The sequence below is a fragment of the Sminthopsis crassicaudata genome, chromosome 1 (genome assembly GCF_048593235.1).
Source record: "Sminthopsis crassicaudata isolate SCR6 chromosome 1, ASM4859323v1, whole genome shotgun sequence".
Taxonomy (NCBI): domain Eukaryota; kingdom Metazoa; phylum Chordata; class Mammalia; order Dasyuromorphia; family Dasyuridae; genus Sminthopsis; species Sminthopsis crassicaudata.
In genome coordinates this window covers 220,658,258-220,681,666 of record NC_133617.1, presented here as the reverse complement: position 1 = coordinate 220,681,666, position 23,409 = coordinate 220,658,258, and the positions used below count along the sequence as shown (strand labels likewise).

Sequence of the window (23,409 nt, the reverse complement as noted above, 5' to 3'; positions counted from 1 at the left end):
ACTAGCTATACATGACAAAGATAAAAATAAATATATAGATGAGATAAATAGATGATAGTTGGAAAATGACAGAGAAAAAATGACAAATGACAGAGAATAAAGATATATAAACATACAGTGGAGTTGTGAACTGATCCAACCATTACGGAGAGCAATTTGGAACTATGCCCAAAGGACTATCAAACCGTGTATGCCTTTTTGATGCAGCAGTGTTTCTATTGGACCTGTATCTCAAAGAGATAAAAAAATGGGAAAGGACCCACATGTGTAAAAAATATTTGTAGAAGTCCTTTTTGTAGTGGGAAGGAACTGGAAAGTGAGTGGATGCCCATCAGTTGGGGAATAACTGAAAAAGTTATAGGTATATGAATGTTACAGAATATTATTGTTATATAAGAAAGGATTAGCCAGATGATTTCAGAAAGGCCTGAAGAGACTTGCATAAACTGATGTGAAGTGCAGTGAGCAGAACCAAGAAAACACTGTAGACAGCAACAATAAGATTATGTGTTGATTGCTTCTGATGGATGTGGCTCTTTTCAACAATGAGGTGAATCAGGACAATTCCAATAGACTTGTGATGGAGAGAGCTATCTGTATTCAGAGAGAGGACTCTTGGGACTGAATGTGGATCACAACTTAGTTTTTTCACCTTTTTTGTTGTTGTTTACTTGTTTTTTTTTCTCATTTTTTTCTTTTTTGATCTGATTTATTTTGTGTAGCATGATAAATGTGGGAATATATATAGAAAAATTGTACATATTTAACATTTATTAGAATACTTGCTGACTAGAGGAGGGGATGGGAGAAGGGAAAAAGAAAAAAAATGAAATAGAGGGTTTTTCAAAGGTGAATTATGAAAACTATTTTTGTATGTATTATGAAAATAAAAAGCTATTATTCAATTAAAATATTTTGAAAAAAGATACATGAATATATGTGAGCATATGTATAGACACATGATCATATTTACATATGTATATATACAGTTTTTTTTCTTCCCAACAGTTGTAACTCCTATGTATAAAATGATTAATTATATAGATTTCTATTTTTAAGAGACTTACAGGAAAAAGCAATGGATAGTCTTCTGATCTTATTTCTAATTGGTCTTCCCCTTTCCTTCTCATCTACCCAGCCTTCAATTCTCTCTGAGACTTCTTGTTGTGGGAAAAATATCTAAGAAACAACAGAAATTCTTGGCAACATAATGAAAAGTGTGTACACTCAATGTTATGATAGAAGTCTTGGTTTTGACTCTTAATAATACTATAGTCTTGAGCAAGTAACAAATTCACAGCCTCAGTTTCCTCATTCATAGAAGGCACTATAATTTCACGGGGATGTTGTAAAGAAAGCACTTTGTAAAATCTAAAACAATATATAATATTATTATAATATATAATATCAAATTTATATTGTATATTAATATTTAATATATAATATATACATTTATTTATATAATTTAATATATAATATTATATATAATTTAATATAATAATATATGTGATATATAAGCAATAAGTATATTATTATTCAAGAATAGTAACATGTAGCTATTGAGTCAACCCTTCTATTTCTATCACAGAGTAATGACAGTATTTTGTTGTTGTTAATCATTCAATGGTGCCTTGATCTTTGTGACCCCATAGTCCATAATATAGCAGTCTTTTCTATTTTCCATTTTCTTCCAAATCTGTCCAAATTCATGCCCATTGCTTCCATCACATTAGCCCTCCATCTCATCCTCTGCCATCCCCTTTTTCTTTTGCTTTCAATATTTCCCAATATCAGGGTTTTTTTTTTTTTTGTTTGTTTGTTTGTTTTGTTTTGTTTTGTTTTGTTTTTGTTTTTTCCAATGAGTCCTGTCTTCTCATTATATGATCAAAGTACTGAAGCTAAACTTCAGTATTTGGTCTTCCAGTAAATAATCCAAATTTATTTTTTAAGTTTTTTAATTTAGTTTTTAATTTATGAAATTAAACAAGCATTTCTATAACATAGTATATTGTTGTTGTCATTTGTCCCTTCATTGTCTAAGAAGACCATGGCATCAGGGAGGTAATGATATGACATTCAAGTGAATTGGATTTCATGAGGAAGGCCTGTACAAGGTTACCTGACTGTTTTTCTCCTCCAGTGCTATTTGGGTCCAGTGTCCAGATATAGATAAGAATGACTGATGGCCTTGGATGTCAATGGGAGACTTTGACTTTTTTAAAGGTAAAGTCTATAACTGATCTCAGTCGAATAAGACCATACCCATACAGTGATTAAGATTACATAGTAATTGAAGCAAAGAATAACCTCTTTCACCTGGTCCAAAGAAGAAAATATAAATAAATAAATCTGGGAGGAAAAAACCCTCAGGTTTTCTGGCCAAAATAAAAATGATTATTAAAAAAAATTAGTTGCATATGAAATGACACCTCTAATATATGAAACTTGCTATTCCTTTTATAATATATAATAAAGATATCATGTGAATTAAAAAAAATATTGACTGATTTTATCTCCCTGTTGTCCTACGGACTCTCAAAGGTCATTTCTAACACCACAATTTGAAAGTGTTGTTTCTGTGACACTCAGTTTTCCTTATTGTCTAACTTTAATAGCTATACATTATTACTGCAAAAACTAAAGCTTTGAATAGATAAATATTTTTTGGCAAGGTGATGTCTCTGCTTTTTAGTATGCTCTCTAGAGTTGCCATACTTTTCTTTCCCAGGAGTAAGAGTCTTTTAATTTCATTGCTGAAGTTACTGTGTGTGGTGATCTTTGAATCTAAGGATGTAAAATCTGACACTGGTTCCTTTCTTCTCTATTTGCCAAAAAGTGAGGGGCTAGTTACCAAGATTTTAATTTGTTGCTGTTGTTGTTGATGATGATGTTGTTGTTTTTAAATGTGTGACATTGCTGGCTGCAACATTTTTGTACTTTTATGAACAATATGATACCTTGACTCATGAAGCAGCACTTCTGTTTCTGGGATGAGGGATAGCTATTCTAGTTTATAGATTAAAAATGGCAGCAGAAGAAAGTTTCAAAGTAGTTTAAAAAAGCAACAACTTAATGAAGCTTTATTTTAGTATGATCATTTCACAATTATCTCTTCTCCCATATTCCCATAAACCTCCTCTAATAAGAAAGAAAAGGAGTTAAACAAAATGAAAAGCCATAGGAAAACAATTTGACTGCAGTTGCAATGTTCTGTACCCTCATTTTTCTACATTTAAAAGAAAAAGGAGACACACCTCTCAGATTGGTTAAATGACAGGAAAAGATAATGATAAATGTCAAAGGGGATGTGGGGCAACTCGGATATTAAAGCATTGTTGGTAGAGATGGGAAATGATTCAATATTTCTGGAGAGCAATCTGGAACTATGCCCAAAGGGTTATAAAATTGTGCATATCCTTTGACCCAGCAGTGCCATTACTGGGTGGAAATCATAAAGGAGCAAAAAGGATCCACATGTTTAAAAATGTTTGTAGCAGCTCCTTTTATAGTAGCAAAGAATTGGAAAAGGAATGGATGCCCATCAATTGGGGAATGGCTGAACAAGTTGTGGTACATAAAGGAATGGAATGCTATTGTCCTATTAAAAAAATGCTGAACAAGCTGATTGTAGAAAGGCTTGGAAAGATTTATATGAATTAGTGCTGAGTGAAACAAGCAAACTCAGGAATGCATTGTATACAATAATAACAAAAACATGTGATGATGATAATGAAAGGCTTGGTTTTTCTCAGTAATCCAGTAATCCAGTGAAATCCCAATAGCCTTTAGACAGAAAATGCCATTTGCAGCCAGAAAAAGAATTAAGGAGAATGAATGTAAATCAACACATACTATGTTCTGTTTTTTAAATCTCCTCCATGGTTTCTCCCTTTCGCTCTGATTTTTCTCTCCCAACATGATTCATAAAGCAATGTATACTAAAAATAAAATTTAAAAAAATTACCACAATTAAAAAAAAAAAAGAAGTAGCCCAGGGAACTGCAAAAGAAAGAAAGAAAGAAAGAAAGAAAGAAAGAAAGAAAGAAAGAAAGAAAGAAAGAAAGAAAGAAAGAAAGAAAGAAAGAAAGAAAGAAAGAAAGAAAGAAAGAAAGAAAGAAAAAGAAAAAGGAGATATAGTTGAAACTTATTTTTTAAATGTTATTAACATTGCTTTATAATCATAATACTTGAAATGCCTCTTTGATTTTAATGTAATAATGATGAACGTGTGTATACATATGTGCTCATATTTGTTTATGCTTGTGGGCATACTGTAACATGTTAACATAGGCTAGAAAATATTCCAGATGAGCCACTAGGAATATTAAGCATGAGAAAGAGAAAATTTGGGGAATGAGAATGATCTTCATATAGTTAGAGGGAAGTCATATGAAAGAGGTATTCTTCTTGCTCTAGTTGATCTTAAATGGCAGTACTAATAGAAGAATGAAAGAACCTGACAATTAGAACTATTTGGCAACTAAGTAGTAGAGTGGATAGAGTTCTGGACCTGAAATCAGAAAGACTCATCCTGAATTCAAATCTGGCCTCAGATACTAAAAGCTGTGTGACTCTGGGCAGGTATCTTTGCCAAGAAACCCCAAATAGAGTCATGAAAAGTTAGATGACTGAAAAGGCTAAATAATAACAACCCATCACCTCTATTCTCTAGGCCTCAGTTTCTTCATCCAAAAAAGAAAGAAATTCAGTGAAATTATCCCTCAGATCTTTTTATTAGCTGTTAGATGAATTAGCAAATCAAACCTGATTGCTTTAAGTTTCTAGATGCTCAAATTTTATCATAAAGGCATAAACATCAAATCAGCTTTCAAACTCCAATGCAAGAAATAGCTGTGTTTAAAAAAAAAGCCTCAGAGACTTTTCATCTCATATAGTTAAATAATGGTATTCTTAGGAGGAATCAACTTTTGATGTACCTTAGAATGTTCAATGTATTAGAGTATACTTACAAAACTAGCAGCAAAATTCCTTTAATTTCTCTAAAATGTCTAAACAAGGAAGCTCAGCAAAGAAATATATAAGCTGAAAATACCAAAATGTTGAACCAGATCTATAAACATCTGGAAAAAGTCAAAGATGGCTTTCCACATCAATTGTGTTGTACTAGATATCAATAAGAAGACAGCTTTTCATTTCCTCTTTTTGTTTCTTCTTATTCTGGCTACAAAGATGACAGTGTGTTTTAATGTTATTGGTTAATTAATGAAACAAAAAGATGGAGAGAAATAGAGACAGAGAGAGGGAGAATGAGTTTTAAATGTTCACAGACAATTCGAGATAGTAGCAGTAAAAACTAGTTTTAAAATCCATTGTATAATGTAATCTTTCATTGAAATTATATATTAATTTAATGCAGCATGGCATATGGATAGATGACTTGTTGAACACTAAGACACCAGTTTTATTTCCAGATCAGCTAAATCATTTTAATTAGTCTAAAATAATAATAATTATATATCCTTGAGAAGTTTAGAGAATTGGGGAAATTACAGCAGACTTACTTCTATATCTCTGTACTCTTAAAAAAAAAAACTTCCATCACTTACAGTTTGGGTTTTGATTTATCAGTCTCATTCAGAAACTACAGCAAATAAATGCTGAGATAAAGAGAGACAGCAAGAAATTAAAATACAATGATGGAACATTCATAAGATCTGCATCCTATTGACAAAACCAAGGTCATCACCAGCTTCAAGAAAGGCATGAGTATTAAATAGAAAATGAGGTATTCATCAAAAGATGGAAGTATCATACCTCTGAAAGTTTGTATGGGACTCAAGCCTGGTTTCAGGCCCAGCACTTTATCTATTGTACCAACTATCTGCCCTAAATGCAAAAAATACACAAAGAATGAAATATATCAAGATATATTAAAAAAATACAAAAGTATAAAAAGTATTAAACAATAGCATATATGTATGTGTATATATATATATATATATATACATATATATGGATATGGATATTTACATATTTCTTCTATCTTAATATCTTCTTGAGGAACTTAAAAGGCAGAGAAGTCATCATGCTGTGAGTCTTATATTGAGTAGAGGAACTTGGCCTCAAGGTAAGATCTTCTGGCTTATACTTCACTAAATGTTACCCCTAAAAACTTACAAAAGTAAACAGAGAAGTGACCCAAAGCCAGGAAAGATAAGGAAACTATTAAACTCATGATTACTTTGTCTAAACAGCTATATAAACAAACTCAGAGCTAGTAGTAATTCTTACACAGAAGCGGAGGACCTTGGTTTTAGTAGGCCCATGAGGCTTTGAAACACTCAGAAAAGGCAGCTTGATTCTAGCTCCAGAAAGAGTAGTTCTCATGAGAGAAAAGTTTAAGACAATAGAATATCTTCCATATAGGCTACCTGTATAGGAAACCAGTATGTATCAGTAAAGAATAAATGAATGAATGAACTAGCATTTATTAAGAGCTTAATGTTCCAATCAGTCAACAAGCATTTACTATTTACTACATTTTAAATACTATGCTATGGGAATGCAAAGAAAGATAGAAATATTGCTCCTCCCTCCAAAGGAGGATTACATTACATTCTGATGGCGCTGAGAAACAACCTGAAAAATATTAGATTAAAAAAAAAAAAAGATATATACAGGGTAAATGGGAAAGTAATTTCTGAGGGAAAGAACTTGATATTTGGATATTCAAATATTAAAAAAAATTAGAGATTGTCTCTGACTCCAAGAGTTTAGAACTAGATAATTGATATATAGATGCTGGCCTAGAACAAGATTTGGAAAACTGAGCTCTATCTAAAAGAATACAGGCGGGGGTGAATTTGAAACAAACTAATGAACAAACATGGTTAAGACATGCATATTTAGGGTAAGGCTGGTAAGCAGTATTTTGAAATGAAGTTGGAGCAATTTTGCTGTTCTATTTTGGCTAGAATGTAAGTCAAAGAATTTAGATAGGTTGATTATATGGCTGAATCAGGAAATTGATCAGCTAAGGAAAGTTAAGAATGCACTCCTTTAATGTGTGGGCTTTAAGTTGCTTCTTTTGATAACTGAGGTAATGGGATATTTCAAGCAAGACTGAACCTATGATAGATATGAAGCCTTTAAATATAATTCATTACTCTTTGTATTGCAAAACTATTTTATTACTTTCATTTAGTAAGAAATTCATGGCAGCTATAAACTGAGACATAGGACCAAAGATAATTTGTGTGCTGTGACATAAAATTCCTGATATTAAGAACATGAATGATAGAACGAGGGCAATTAGTTGTATAGGGAAGCTGAGGATAACAGGTACCAGAGTGTTGTGCTGATTTGAGTGAAATAGTAAAAACCTATTAGTAAAGCCACCAGCTAATTTATGAAGGTACATAAATAAGAATTATAGAGGATTGGTTAGATGCAGGTTGAAAGAGTAGACACATTAATGATATCACCGATTCCTCAACATACACCTTAGAGCAGGGGTACTCAAACTATGGCCCACGAGTCAGATGCAGCCTGTTGAGGATGTTTATGCGGCCTGCCGGGTTATGGCAAAATCATACTGGAAGTGACATTCGACCTAAACTCGCGTTAGCAACGCACACTTCCTGCACTGGGCTGAGGTTCATAGTTTTTGTTTTTACTATAGTCCGGCCCTCCAACAGTCTGAGGGACAGTGAACTGGCCCCCTATTTTAAAAGTTTGAGGACCACTGCCTTAGAGAAAGACAAAATTTCAGAGTTAGAAGAGACAGCTCAGTAATATCCAGTTCTAGGAACAGCTAGATAATATAGTGGATAGAGTACTGTCCCTGAATTCAGAAGGACCTTAGTTCAAAGCTGGCCTCAGACACTTAACACTTCCTAGCTGTGTGACAGTGTCACTGTGTGACAGTGGACAAGTCACTTAGCCTCAATTGCCTAAAAAAAAAAAAAAGTAAGGCCAAAAGAGAGTATGTCTTATCCCTTTTCTTATGGTGACCCTTCAAATATTTGCATATGTCAATTATGCTCCATCTAGAGTCTTCTCTTCTCTACTTAACTATCTCTACTGCTTTCATGATCCTCCCATGGCATGGACACAAGTTTCTTCACCATACAGGTTTTCCTCTTGCTGCTGTTGAGCTTACCAATGCCCTTACTATAACATTGTGGCAACTAGAATAAAACATAATACCCAGAATATGATTTGATGTAGACAGAGTAGAGAGGAAGTATCATTTCCACATTCTTGTAAGCTAAGTTTCTCCTAATGCATTAATTATTTTTCTTGGCTACAAAATAAGAAAAGTGACTCAGATTGAGTTTATAGCCCATTAAAATCCCCAAACTAACCATGATTCTCTCCATATTGAAGGATAAGAAAATGAATAATAGATAACTTTATCTAATGCATAACTTTAACGAGAAAAAAGCTATTTTAACTGAATGGCACCACAGAAATTGCTTTGTTTCCAGGGTTGTAGGACTTGTATTCAAATCTAGTCTTTTATGGTTTTTAATTCTATGACATTAGTCAAATCAATGAATTTCCCAGGAGCTCATGACATTTGCTGTCTCTTTTAATTTTAGCTCTATTTCATAATTCTATAACAATATCCTTCTACTTATTTCTATGTATTTTAGAACAGAACATTGGGTTTCAGACTTAAAATCCAATTACCTTCAATTCAGAGTATCTGTTAAATAGCAGCCACTTAATTATATAAGCTTGTGCTCTTTATCAAAGGCACTTTCACTTAAAACCTGAGTGGAAACAGTGGAAAAAGTGCTGGGCCTGGAATCAGGAAAACTCATCTTACTAGCTTAGACTTATGGGCTAGATATTTACCAGCCATGCGGCTCTAGGGAAGTTACTTAACCCTGGTTACCTCAGTTCTTCATCTGTAAAATGAAGTAGAGAAATAAATGGTAAACCATATCAGTATCTTTGCTAAGAAAACACCAAATGGGATCATGAAGAATTGGACATGATTAAAAAACAACTAATAATAAAATAACCACAGTTTCTTTTTCAAACGTAAAACTTTTACAAAAAATAGCATATTCAAAATTACAAACATTAGGGATGTAATACAAGATCAGATAAAATATTTCTTTTCCTAAAAGTTGAAGTTAAATAACACCTTTAAAACTGAAATTGATATTTTTTTTTCTCTATGGGTTCTAAAAAATATATACAATTGTTCCAATATCCTAATTTCGTGTACATTCATCTTTTTTGAAATTTCCTTCTTGAGAAAATAAGCAGGAAATTTAAAAAAATGTTTATAACATAGGCTTAACTAGAATTTTAGTTACTTAGTCATAAATTTTCTGACATAAAAAGATCTTTTTAATGATTAAACAATATCAAATAAAAGTCCTTCTTAACTGAAATTGAAAACATGCTTAATTTTTGTTCATAGGCAAACATAAATGAAACTTCTATTAACTATGATCTTGAAAAATACTCCTATTTTATGTGAAACTACATAATCAAAACTATACAATTAATATTTTCAAAAATGCCATAATCAAATCTAACCACAAATGAGTCTTACTTCCATTATTCTATGGAGTTGAGAACACACAAACAAAGCTTTATTCTATTTCTTGTTAGGAAAGACATCCATAATTTCTAGATGGGAGTTTACTTCCATCCCACATGGTCTGGTCTCAAGGCTTTTATTGTAAATAATTTACATGAGAATTGCTGCATCATGAAACTGAGGTTATAGAAAATGGTATTTAAGCAAATAAAATTGATCCAAAAGCATTAAGCTTCCTGTACTCCTATATATTTTACATTCAGTGTTTGAATGAGGGAAAGCAAAAAGGAATGGCTCAATGATTCTTTCTTTGAAGGTTTTAATTTCTATTACCTACATTTTCTTCAGCCTTTTTTTATCCTTACCTATCATTTCTCCTCCCAGATATGAGCCCAAAGCCATCAACAAGGAAGAATGGGAAATATTCAAGTAAATATCTTACTAACCAATATCTTCACTTCTAAGTGTCCAGTGTTCTAATGCTGGTCCTTTTGTGATATAACCTATCCTTAGTAATGCCATCTTAACATGATTTCCTTTTTTCTTGTAATAGAAATGTACTATTTTGTGGCTCCTTCTCTTTGTTGGATAGTTGGCTAATTTAATCAATGAATACTGTTGAAGTATTAATGGACTCCATAATAAAAATACAAATATCTTTCTATGATTCCACTAAAAAAATTAATTGATGTTTTACATGGTTATAGAACTTTATTGTTAAAATATATAAATACAATCTTGTTTCATCTTCACAATTCTGTAAAAGAGGCAAAATAGTTAATATTACAATTTTAAAGATTAAAAAGCTGAGGCTCACAAAACTTGTCACTTACTCAATTCATACAGCCAATACATAGCACAGAATAATAATACTGATCTTTTGATTCTTAGCCTAATGCTCTTTAAAATTCATTTACATATATATGTAGATAGATAATGCCTTTAGATAGACATACATGTGTGATGTTCTGTTTCTCTAAGTTGTAATTGTTCTCTGGGAGCAGGATTCTTGGGGAGCTTCTGGAGGCAGCCTTAGTTTCAGTTCAGTTCAATAATTCCAAATTTAGCTAGGAGTTGAAATCCAGATCCTTTATTGTCTCCTTCAAGTCTTGTCTCCTTTACTTGGGGCTCAGCTAGCTTTCTTAGAGGCCTATCTCTCTCCTTGGTTACCCAGTGAGCTCTTATCAGAATGTCTCCAGCCAGCACGAAGGTAGACATGGGAATGAATCAGACCCTACTTCCAAGAATATGGGATTGTGGGTTTCTGCCTTGTGAATCTCCTAGAAGTCAATCCTAGTTCTGTGCTGGAACTCTATCTTCCCAGAAATCAGCTGGAGTCAGGATCACTAAACGTCTTTATTCTTGACTTTTACCGTCACCTTCCAACGCCAGGTCACGAGTGTGAGAGAGCGTGAGTTTTCCATGACCCTTTTTCCTTCTCCTCCTCCTCCTACTCTTCCCACACAAGTCACTTCCCCCTCTTTATCCCACCAATCAAGTCAGCACAGAACAGCTGGGGAGGGTCGAGCTTCAAACAAGTTAATAGGGAACTGTCCAATCGGCAATTAGTCTCACATGCTTCATTATCCAAGTGCATTGCTCAGTTCTAGCCCTTTACAATTCTGAATCTCCCAAAGTCCTCTTTGGTCCTGAATCTCCCAAAGTCCTCTCCTCCGAAGTCCCCTGAAATTCTCCTGGGAAGTCCCCTAATTGACTCAATCCAGATTCTGACCTTCCCCACTGAATCCTGGCTCCTTATATCCTCCCAGAAAATGGGCTTGTGGGTACTCCCTGGGCTTGTGGGAGCTCCTTAAAAGTATGCTCTCTTAAAGGTGTGAATCTCATGTGTGGACCAATGAGCAAACTCCTTTAAAGGTATAAACTCCTTTAAAGGTTTGAACTCCTTTAAAGGTGTGAACCAAATACATTACCTTGTCTCAAGTTCTGGCCAATAACATCTGTAAGAATCCTAACATATATGTGTATTGGGTACATCAAATATAGTACAATTAATGATAGCAAAAAAATATAAACAAAAACAAAATGCCCAATAAAGCATATCTTCAAAACTATTTATAATTTTTAAAAGGAAAAGACTATACATTTTAGCCAATGATAACAACTTATTTTGTGTCTCTTCCATTGTTCTATGTCCCTGAATTTATAATCTTATAAATATTCATTTATTATCATATTCATTGGTATCTCTTTTAAACTCTTCCCTCTTTATTTTAAAAAATTTTTTGTTCTTCATGTTCCTTAATTTGTCACCTTAATCATATTGCAATGTTTTATGTCAATTACATGCATAATTACTTTAAGGCACGCTTAAATTATTGGATAAAACAATTTGAGTTTTTTACCATTACAAATGAATTAGCATATATTTGTGCAGATAATACCTTTTCCTTTTGATAATATCCTTTCAATATAGTTGAGAAAGTGAGACCACTGATTTAAAGCCTATGGTCAGTTGTATAATAATTATTGTGGATTGATAGAGAGCTTTACAAAAACAAACAAAAATATGAAGTTATTTTCCCATTGAATTAGGACATTTTAATTGGGTATAAGACAGCCGATTAGTTGTTTGTCTAATTATTAAAGAGTTTAAAAGCATTTCACAGGATTTTATAATAGCAGTAATAGTAATAAATAATAACTAACATTTTCATAATACCTGTTATATTTGTCAGGTACTATGTTGCCACTTTACAAATATCTTATTTTTATCCTTCATTTATTTGCAATTTATTCTCTCTTAAAAGTGTCTTTATATATTTTGTATCAGATGTATTTTTCTAGCAATTTAATATTTCTTCTATATTTATAGAAATTGGTTCCTTTCTTCAACTGAAATAGATATAACATTTATACTTATAATTTTGTAAAAATTGCTTTTCATGATCAATTTATCAGATTAAAATTTATTATACTCCATTTTGAGGTCACAGTGTTGTCCAATTTTCTGAACTTTCAGAAATAATCATAATAAATAGTTATTATGTTGTAACCTTTTCATAAAACTTTATTGTCATATATATTTATGGATTTTCTATTCTTACTTATTAATGCCTTTTTTTTACTCTATATTGTAGCAGTTATTTAGAGTATATTTTGAAATATGGTACAAGATTAATCTACCTTTGAGTAACTTTTTTTTTCATAATTCCATTTGATATTTTACCTATTTTTCTTGTTAGTCTTTAAATTGTTTTAACTTAATTACATATATATATATATATATAAACTATTGGAGCTTTTTATTTTTTATTTTTTTATTTATTTGTGTGTTTTGCAGTGAAGTTATACATTAATTTAGGGTACAGTTACATTTCTAAAGAATTATTTGAGATCATATTATATCATGAAGAAGTAATATCTTTCTAGTCCTTTAATTTACAATTTCTGTTTAAATAGGCTTTTTATTATTTAACTTGTTCTTTTGCTTTCCTTTGTACTAATTCCTGTTCTGATCTTAAGGAGTCCTCTTTTATACTTTTCTTTGTTATATTAATTTTCTCCTTTCATTTATTCAAATGCAGATTCTACTTTTTTTTCCCCTGATTATAGGCATTTAGAACTAGAAATCTGTTTCTGCTTTGAGTATACTGATCTGTTTTCATAATATTTACAGATAATCTATTAGTGGTTTTACTTCTACTTTATTTTACCCTGCTTAAAATATTTTTATTATTTATACATGCATCTCATCCTACAATTTATGTCTAGCTTTTAAAAAATAATTTAATAATATTCTTATATTTAATTATATTTATATATATTGTTTAATTAAGATATTTAATAACATTTTAATCTAAGTGGCATAGTGTTAGGATTACTAAGTGAGAACTCAGGTTGTCTGGACAGTGACAAGGTGAGAATTCAGGTTTTCTGGACAATTACAAGGTGAGAACTCCGGTTGACTTGATAGAAGGAGCAAGCTCATTGGCTGAAGTGGTTCTTCCCAGAAGCCCTTGCATTATCCCACGCCCATTCTCTGGGAGGATAAAAAGCAACAGTGGGCCTGGAAAGTGAGTCTACATGGAGAAGGATAAGAGCTGGAGGAGATTCAAGGAGAAGACTCTGCATTGCATCAGGCTTGACGGGGCTCTCTGCAGGAAGGGAAGTCACTTCTCTGGACAAGAGTTAACAGCAACTGCCTGGAGACAACGGTTCGTTACAGGAAGAAGAATCTGTTGGAGAGATTTGAGTAGAAGACACAGCAGATCTCTTCCCAGAGAGTGATCCGGCAGCTTCTAGAGACGACAGCTCGCTACAGCATAGTAGGTAAAGTCAGTGATACCAATATGGGCAAGTCAACAATCATTTTGTTATTTTAGTTTCCTCTTCTGTAAAATTTCTTTTTTCTTTTTTTTGAGGCTGGGGTTAAGTGACTTACCCAGGGTCACACAGCTAGGAAGTGTTAAGTGTCTGAGACCAGATTTGAACTCAGGTCCTCCTGAATTCAGGGCTGGTGCTCTATCCACTGCGCCACCTAGCTGCCCCCTCTTCTGTAAAATTGGGATAATCACATGTATATCACAGGGATATTATGAAGATAAAATGAGATAAGGAAAATCCTTTGAAAACCTTAAAACACTATACAAATATCAGTTGTTGTAATTATTATCTCATATTCCAAACTTTTATTAGGATTTCACTTTGACAAAGAATAAAACAGTTTCCCCTGAATCTTCTATGTGCATTTGAAAATAAGTATATCTCTTGTTTAATCCATTTTGCTTTGGACATGTCTATTAAATTGAATTTTTTTTCCTTATTTAGTTTCCTTAGACATATCACATCCAAAAATATGGTAGTTTAAATTCTTGCTGTGATCACTTTTATATTTATTTCTTTATTAGATACTATGAATTTTTATAAACTTAATTGCTGTACTATTTGTTACACACTTAGATATTTTGATGGATCTTTTAATGTTGGTATATAAATATTCAAAAATGTAAAACAAGCATTAGATAAACATTCCTTCAGCCATAGCATGGCACTATCATTTTCTTAAAATTACTTTGTATTAGTTTGAATTACTTTTGCATTGATGTACAGTTTACTGTTGCATTCCCCAATCAACTAGAGGTTCCTTGGGAATAGGGATTATTTCATTTTTGTTAGGGTCCACAGTACCTGGAAAAGTATCTTACATATTGTTTAGTAGATATTTTTGTAATTAATTATGACTTAAAATCACATGGCTAATTGTTTCAATTTTCTACTTGTTTTTAAGTAGGAAGATACAAACTAATGGACTTAAGAAGCCCTCCAGTAAAAAATAAAATCAGAAAAGGGTATCCTTTCTGTTTATAGTTGGAGAATAGCTTTGTGGATTTCACTAAATCTAACTTTCATTATTTTTTTTGGCACATTTTCAAATATTATTTGAGGAAGTCTGATTATGGTTTCTAAATGGGGAAAGAGCCTTCAGTAAGAGATCCAGATCCCTGAGCTGTTAATCCCTTGAACAACTACAAATGTAGAACAGACTGCAAAATCGTAACTATTAATATTTTTCACAGCCATACTCAATAATAAAAAACAAATGTGGTTTTCATTTTCATGATTTTTTTTTTTGACACCTTCAAGACATACTCTTTCATAGTGTTGTTGCTAAAAACTGAAAACTAGATTACTTTCTCTTAAGGTTCTGGTCTTCAATCAAGTAACAAAATTATCTCTCAAGGAACGCTGTGCACATGATACTCTTTCATCTACTTGCTGAGCAAATGTGAAAAAACAGGATTTACTCTTCCTTGTGCAGAATGGAAACCCAATTTGTGTGTATGTGTGTTACAAGTCCAGCAAAAGTAGTTATTAATGACCTCTTTAGGAACAAGAGGTAATGCTCCACTTTGAAATCAAGTAGATGTTTTAATAAGGTGCTCCACCAGGAAATAGAGCTTTTGTCTGTTTGATAATTTTACTCTCTCTTATGTATCTGGACAATCAAATTAATTTACCCTCCTTACCAATAATAAAAATAGAGTAGGAAAAAGAACTAGACCCATGACTTCATTATTACAAGGAGTGAGGAAATTCCCTCTAGCCATGCAGAGCAACACAATAATAATCTTAGAGAAGCCTTAAAAATATTGATCCAGTATGTGTCACAGGTCTAGCATATAAAAGTGCTTTGCAAACCTAAAAGATCTCTTTTAATACTAGATACTATAATTATTGCTATTAGCATTAGTATTATAATTCTTAATTTCAAAGTCAACTCTCAATCTAATATGACACACTTCCTATGATATTTGTAGAATTAAAAAAAAAAAAACCCTGAAATTATAACATTTTCTCATTTATAAAACACTTTACCCTTACCCTTAAATCTGAAATAAGTAGTTCCAATGTTATTATTCTTGTTTTACAAACAAGGAAATAGAGATTCAAAGTAGGATAAGGTCATTCAATCAATAACTGAGCTGGGGGAACAGAATAACATAGAAGAGCATAAAAGTAGAAATACAATCTGAGGCTATGGCTTCCACTTATGAGCAACCTTTTGGCCAAAGGCATCTCTATTCCAATAGACCTCATGTGGATAAGGAATAGTCAGGAAGAGAATACTAAACTACCTACATAAACTTAAAAAGAGAGAATATTTGTTCTGAGTAATGCTGTATTCTGGGAGAAATTGATTCAGATATGAAGAATATAGTCCAATAAATCAAAATAACTTTAAAGTTATTACTAAGACCAATAATTTAAAAAATAGGAAGTCATAGACTAAGTTGCCACAGAAACTATATAACCCAAATCATCTGTAATGGTATTGATTCATAGCCCTAGATTCATAGACTAGCACTAATGTTCCTCATTAAACACCAGGAGTTGAAGAAAGAGTTTTTGGCCATCATGTGGTCCAAAATGTTTCTCTGGGCACTTTCCTGGAGTAAAAGGGAGACTGGAAACAGCAGTAAGGGGCAATGGCCCAGTGAAAATGGGATCCAGGAACCATGCTTAGTCCTGAGGGAGAAGTAGTGGTAGGTGGGGGAAGGGATGCCACTGGCCCTAAACTTGACTCAGAAATTCTGATAGTAAATATTTTTTTCTTAGTCAGTGGGAAAGAGTATTTTAATGAAAGAATCAATTCTATATTAGAGGAGATGGGGTGAGGTAACATAAATGGTCTTTCTTTTTTCTTTTTTTTATGAGTCCAAATTGTAAAATTTCTATGAACAAATAAATGGAGTGGAAGCAGAGCAAACAAACTAATGGACCTTGAAGTCTCTCTACCTTTCCCATATATCTACCATGGGGTCAAACGGCCTGTTTCTATGTTATTTATAATGACATAATTGAAATCTGGGTTACATTGACCTGAATAGCATATTTTTGATGGAATACAAATATTTTAGTAGGCAGCACCACATATGTTGGGAGAGAATTTACAGAGCTCACCCCTGCTGCATCTATTTCCTCACTTACCTAGATGAGCACCATTTCAGAAAAAAAGAAAAAAGTGGAAAGGAGTAGGGGGGACCACTGGTATTAAGTTTCAATCCTGCACAATGATCCCTTTAACAAACCAGCAAGTCTAGTCAAAAGCTAAATGGGGTGGGTTTTACATTTTTTTTTTTTTAAATTTTACTATTGCCAGGTAATATTCACAGGACTCAAGGGATAGATGGGACTTTCAATGACTCAATATTTCTAAATGCTACTGTTGTCCCCCAAACACATCTGAAACTCTTGAGGGATACTGGGAATTTTTTCTATAATGAGGCTAAAGGTATATGAGTTTTAAAAGTGGGAGAGTAGCAGTTAGAAAAAACAAAATTAAATCCTATATAAACTAAAACTTGGTGGTCTTAGGTTGGAATAAAATCTATGATTGCAAAACCTGACCTGTCTGGTTTATTTCATTTTGATTTGCCATGTCTTGGATAGGGCAAAAAAGGTTCAAAATGCACAACCTTGCCTGTCTAGACAGTTTTTGCTTTTCAGTTTAAGATTTGCTACTTTACTTCTGCAGATGCCAAAAAACGTCTAACCTTCAGGACGTGGAGGATTAAAGAGTTGAGTTTGGGTTTACTATAGCAGTGTAATCTCAACTCCAAAGCACAAGAAACAATATTAGTGAGGTGCCGTCAGCAACTCTGTAATTCCAATAGTCAGGATTTCCATTACCCACCCTAACACAATTTTCAAGGATTTATAATAACATGAATCACACACACACACACACACACACACACACACACACACACACACACACAAATGATGTAGGCTGAAAACCTGGTCTATGCCAATGTTGGACCAAATGAGTGTGCAAAGTTTGGTTGCCCTTTTCTTTTATCCTGATTCAAATATATATTCGTTTTAAATGCTACACATAAACCCCCCCCAAAAAAAAATCTCTTAACATTAATGAACCAAACCTATTTCACATATCACTTTCTTTCTCTGAATGAATTTATGAATTTGGATATTCACATTTATGATTTCAATGGACTAAATGATCAGTTCCATTTTTAAAAAGTCTACTAACCCCCCCAAAATATATAAATTACTACAAAATATAAGCTATTATATAGGTCATTACTAAACTGAAGTCATCTATCTCTTTTAAACACTGAAAATTTCCCAAGAGAACTACATTACATTTGTTCCTTCATGGTGAAAAATAAGTGAGGATTTCACTTCAGAAAACCTGTAAAGTAATGAAAGTAAAACTGATTCCATTACTCTCAAGATATTAAAAAAAAAAAAAAAAAAAAAAAAAAAAGTTTCCCCAAAAGTAATCAAGACCTTACATGTGATTGTTAGACACCATTACCTGGGAACTTAAATATAAAACCAATAGATCCAGGAATAAACAACTCTGCTTCCATGGAGAAGAAGGTGAGAATATAAGAAATGCTTAGAAAAAGGCGGTTTTTTTTTTTTTTTTTTTTTTTTTTTTTTATACTTTAGTCCAAGAAGCAACAGCTACAACACTTACTCAGCAACATTTACATTTCAAAGAGCCTTTTGTCTAAACCCATCATCAGGTCAGAGATAATTTTGACTCTAGGGAATTAACTAGATTTTCTGGGACTTTAAGAGAAGGGAAGCTGAAGATTTTATGAAACTGAAAAAACTTTGTAAAAAGGTGGGCAGGTGACTCAGCCCAGGAGCACTTTGCTCTCTTTTGCTCTTAATTTTTTGTTTGCCAATCTAAGTTTGTAAGCTGTGGTGATACAGATTCTTTTCTTTTATGAAACAAAACATTTTTATAAATTTTTTTAAAATTTATTTTACATTACATTAAAAAAAAAAATGGTACTACAATTACTACAACCATCATTAAGTCATCCAAGCTCACCAACTTGTTGTAATTCTTGAATTCTCAATTGCACCAAGCCCTCATATCTAATATTTTGTCAAATTTTGTCATTTTTTCCTTTCATTGAATGTCTTAGATATGTTTTCTTCTCTTCATTAACATAGATGTCCCATAGAGCCTTACATACATACTGGCTCTTACCATCTTACTGGTGGGACTATTGCAATAGTATTTAGGTGGTCTCTATTCATCAAGTTTTATCCTGCTCCAATTCATCCACTGTTCAACTTCCAGTGATAAGCCAAAAGGACAGGTATGTTTCCCCATTACCCAATAAACTCCATTGATTCTCTATGAATTTCAGGATCAAATATAACATCCTTTGTTTGGAATTTAATTCACTTCTAAATCTGGCCTCTTCTTTAAATACTTTATTCCCCTCTACACACTACAATCCAGCCACACTGGCCTACCAGGAATCCCCTTCTTCCTCATTCTGCCTTCTTAACTTCCATTCAAAATACTTAAAATCTGATTTCTTTGAGAGTTTCCTACTTCTTTTCTTTAACCATTTACATATTTAAAATTACCTTTTTTTTTCTATTCTGTATTTATCTTGCATGTACATAGTTATTTACCTATTATTTCTCCCATTAGAATATATGTTACTTGAGGAGGAAAGGCTGTCTTTTTATATTTCTTTGTTCTTCCAGAGCTTAGCACAGTTCCTAAGCCATAGAACACATTTAATAAATACTTGTTGATTGTTTGACTAAAAATAATTTAAAGACTATAGCCAGAATGGGCCAATTGGAAACATAAAATCTGGACTGGAGATAAAAATATGACCTGGAGCAAAAGCTGTTACCTATACATTATTACCAGTAACCCCAGTATAATAGAGATTTACTTATCCTTAGAGTTTTGACTTTGATGAAACAAGAATAAATTTTTGGATGCTTCAGAATATGTGTTCACATATTCACAAATAATTAGAAGGTATTGATAAGTAAAATCTAGCCATTTGCCAGACCAAGAATGTCTGATGCTTCATAGTTTTTGTTTTTTATCTTCATATATTTAATAATACAGCAAAGTTCCTTCTAAGGTGTCACTCAAAAAAGCCCGTTTTATATAGACACTTCAGTTTTTCCTTCCAGTCTCATTTAAGTTTTATTTAGTTGTATTCATTAAAATAAAAGTGAAATTTGGATATGCTCATTTGCTAATATAATCCTAGCTCAGATCTTGATAACAATAAACTTGGACCATTGTAACTGCTCTCTAACTTTCCTCTCTGCCTTTTGTGCCTCTGCTCTAAACCATTCTACATGTCATCACTACCTTCATGCCCTCACTTCTTTGCATCTGACACTATGCCTTATACATAGTAGGCATTAAACCACTAAGTATTAGGAATTTTATTTGTTACTTTGCATATAAGATCTTGTTGAAAACAATTTAGTTTTTTTGATATCATTTATGAATAAGAAGGTACAATATAAGAGAGTTTATTTACTTAGCATTTTGTGGATAAAGAACAACTTAATTATTCTTGAATAAAACTAATAGAGATTTTCATTAAAACATCAACATATGCACCATATATATGCAACTAATACAACCACCATACTCACAGTTATAATTAGGTGCAATCCGATGTTGAGCCTCCAGGCTAGCTAATGTTATATGAAAGATGATATGCAGCAATAGGAATGATAGACTAGTGAAGCACAGGGACTTTAACAAGCGTCCTGTGTGCCCTAGAAAACAAGAAACAAGAGAACCGTAAGAATATCTAGATTACAATAAAGCTGGTTGTATGTATATTTACATCTGAATCTTTTTTCTGTTACATTATCTACCTCCATAGTATTGCTATGAGGAAAATACTTTATGAATTTTAAGGCACATTAGAATTCTCTTAATTGAAATGATAAACCCATCAATGTAGTAAGAGAATTGATTACATGACAAATTAGTAATATGATCCACAAAAATGACACTGATTTGCCTATATGCTTTACTTAAGAAATTTGTAAAAATTATCAACAAAGAGATATGGTTGTAACAATTTAGAAAGAGGTCAAGTCATAAGAATTGATCATTTTATGCTTAATTTCCAATATGTTTTATATTTTTATTAGCTCTAAATTTATATAACTGTAGTTACATTAGTCAAAACTGATCAGAGTGATACTTTCTCATTTATGTTTATATTTACCCTTTAACCAATGTCTGGCATATGGTAGACTTGTAATAAATTCTTGTTGGTTGATTGTCACATCCACAAAAATAGTTTCAGGAGAAAACATTTCAAGGAAAAATTCATTATATGTGACTTTTGACCTAATTTTATATTTCACTTATATTTTTATAATCAGGGTTCAAATACTTAGCTCAAAAATATATTACTTTCAGTTGCATATAATGATAATATCTAAGCAGGACTAAATATTATTAAAGCAATATCAGTTTTTTTTAATAGTTGATATGAGTGTTATTCAAACAACTGCTAATTCCAAGTCAGCTAAATTTATCTTTCTTTAATGAAAATTTTACTTAATATAAACCCACTTTATTGTTTTTTTTTCTTTTTATATTTCAAATTAATGATATTTTGTCATATGGGGAGTTCCAAAACATTTTTGGAATCTCACATATGTATTTTAATTACTTACATACGTTCCAAAAATTCTGATTTTGTGTGTTTGTATATCCATATATGTGTATGTATATATTAAACATATACATATAATACACTGGTAAGGGACAGGTCAATTCTCCAAGAGCCTCCACAGCTGTGGATCATAACATCTGAAGGAGTTGCAGAGCAGCCTTTGTTGACACAGATATTGTAGACTGAGAATAGGATAAATTGGAGGCAGAGGGAAGAGGAAGGAGATCAGACAACTTAATGGATTCTCAGTCAAAGAGGTCAGAGAACAGCAATTGCCTCTCAGTCTCCTAGTATCATCTTCTCACAAGAGGAGATCTATTCTGGGTTGGATCTCCAGCAGCCACTGTCAGGTGGCTCCCGTGTATTCCTACGGCTCTCCCAGTATTGCAAAAATACACAATATAAATGGTATATGTTATGGCTATATAGCAAATAATGTCATTTTCTTATGTCAGATTTGAGGAATAAGGATGTCCTGTATTGAGAATAATCCATCTCTGACTATTTCAGATCTATGGTTCCATAGAAAGGAATGCTTTTTGTCCAGACACTTTTTTTTTTTTTTTTTTTTTTTTTTTTACATTTCAGTAATTGATTCCATGAATTGCTATAACCATAAATCCATCACTTATTGTCAAGCTTTTCTCACCAAGTTCCTCTACTGACTACTAGACCATACCAAATATCAGCTATCACTATTCCCTTATTTTAAGCCTTTCCAGTTTTATAGGGCTTGAAAGATACTGTTCTCTGCTGCCATAGTCTAAGAGTCTGTTGTCACTATACTATAGTGGGGCATTGGAGAAGAGCTTTGCAAGAGGACTTTGTCATCATACCTAGAAAAGTACAGGTGCCTCCTAAAGTACAAAATTGACTAAAACACTTGAAATCTATAACTATATTGGATAAAACATGCATTATACACTCAGAAAAATTTTCAATATAGATGAGTAAAACCAAATTTCTCCAGTGAGTAAACCAAGCTTGAATGTGTTTATAAAATAATATTAATTTCTGATGTGATTAACAATAATAACAATGATGATGAGGAAACTACTTGGTCACAATACAGACCACTTCTATATAAAAATCATACTCTTAAAATATGACCTCTTTCAAAAGTAAGTGATATATTGTATTAGCTGAAAAATAACACTGATATAAACCTGTATGTTCTAGAATGAAGAATATTTAGTCATATAGTCTGCTACTTGTAAACAGCTATAAGCAAGTTTTACATTTTTAACAAATAAGCATACTAACCCATGCCATAAATTTCCTTTATCCCCTCAACTTGTAAAGCCTTATAATCAAACCTATGAGAATCAAATTACTTCCCTATGGTTCCAATCACCCTTTCTGTAACTTTCTAAATGTAAATACCTTAGCCTAGTCATTACTCCATATATAGATATATATGTGTGTGTGTGTGTGTGTGTGTGTGTGTGTGTGTGTGTGTGTGTATTTTTTCCCTTATTGGAATGTAAGTTCCTTGAGTACAGAATTTATCTCACATTTTTATTTTCGGTGTTTACTACAGTTCTTGATACATAGTATGTAGAGGGCTGAAACTCCAAAAAGGTATGCTTGAATCAGACAACTGAGCACTTAAGTCTAATTACCTATTCCATGTGAGATAATGACTCTATTAGCATAGATTTGGATAATGGCTCTTTTCACCATTGGTGCTTGCAGAAAGTTTGGGGTTAAGATAATCATAGGCAAGGATTGGAGGGTGGAGAAAGAGGCCAGAGTCACTTGGCAGCAGGATGAGGAGGAGAGAAGTTGGTGACTCCAGAATCCAGGATTCTGCTTGCCTGCCTCCTTCACTTCTCTCCCTAAAGACCAACAACTTTGATTTATCCTGACTCTGGCTGAGCCTGAAGCCCTGCAGGGAGCTAGCCTACAATAGTAATT

At 32.6% G+C, this 23,409-nt stretch overlaps 1 protein-coding gene across 1 annotated transcript in view; it reads right to left on the bottom strand.

The window, feature by feature from the left end:
- Positions 1 to 23,409, bottom strand: part of PIEZO2 (piezo type mechanosensitive ion channel component 2) — a 539,935-nt gene that overhangs the window by 293,951 nt on the left and 222,575 nt on the right. Inside the window, exon 3 of the mRNA XM_074274855.1 lies at positions 20,450 to 20,575. Within this exon, the coding sequence (XP_074130956.1) occupies positions 20,450 to 20,575 (126 nt within the window). The remainder of the gene's footprint in view (positions 1 to 20,449; positions 20,576 to 23,409) is intronic.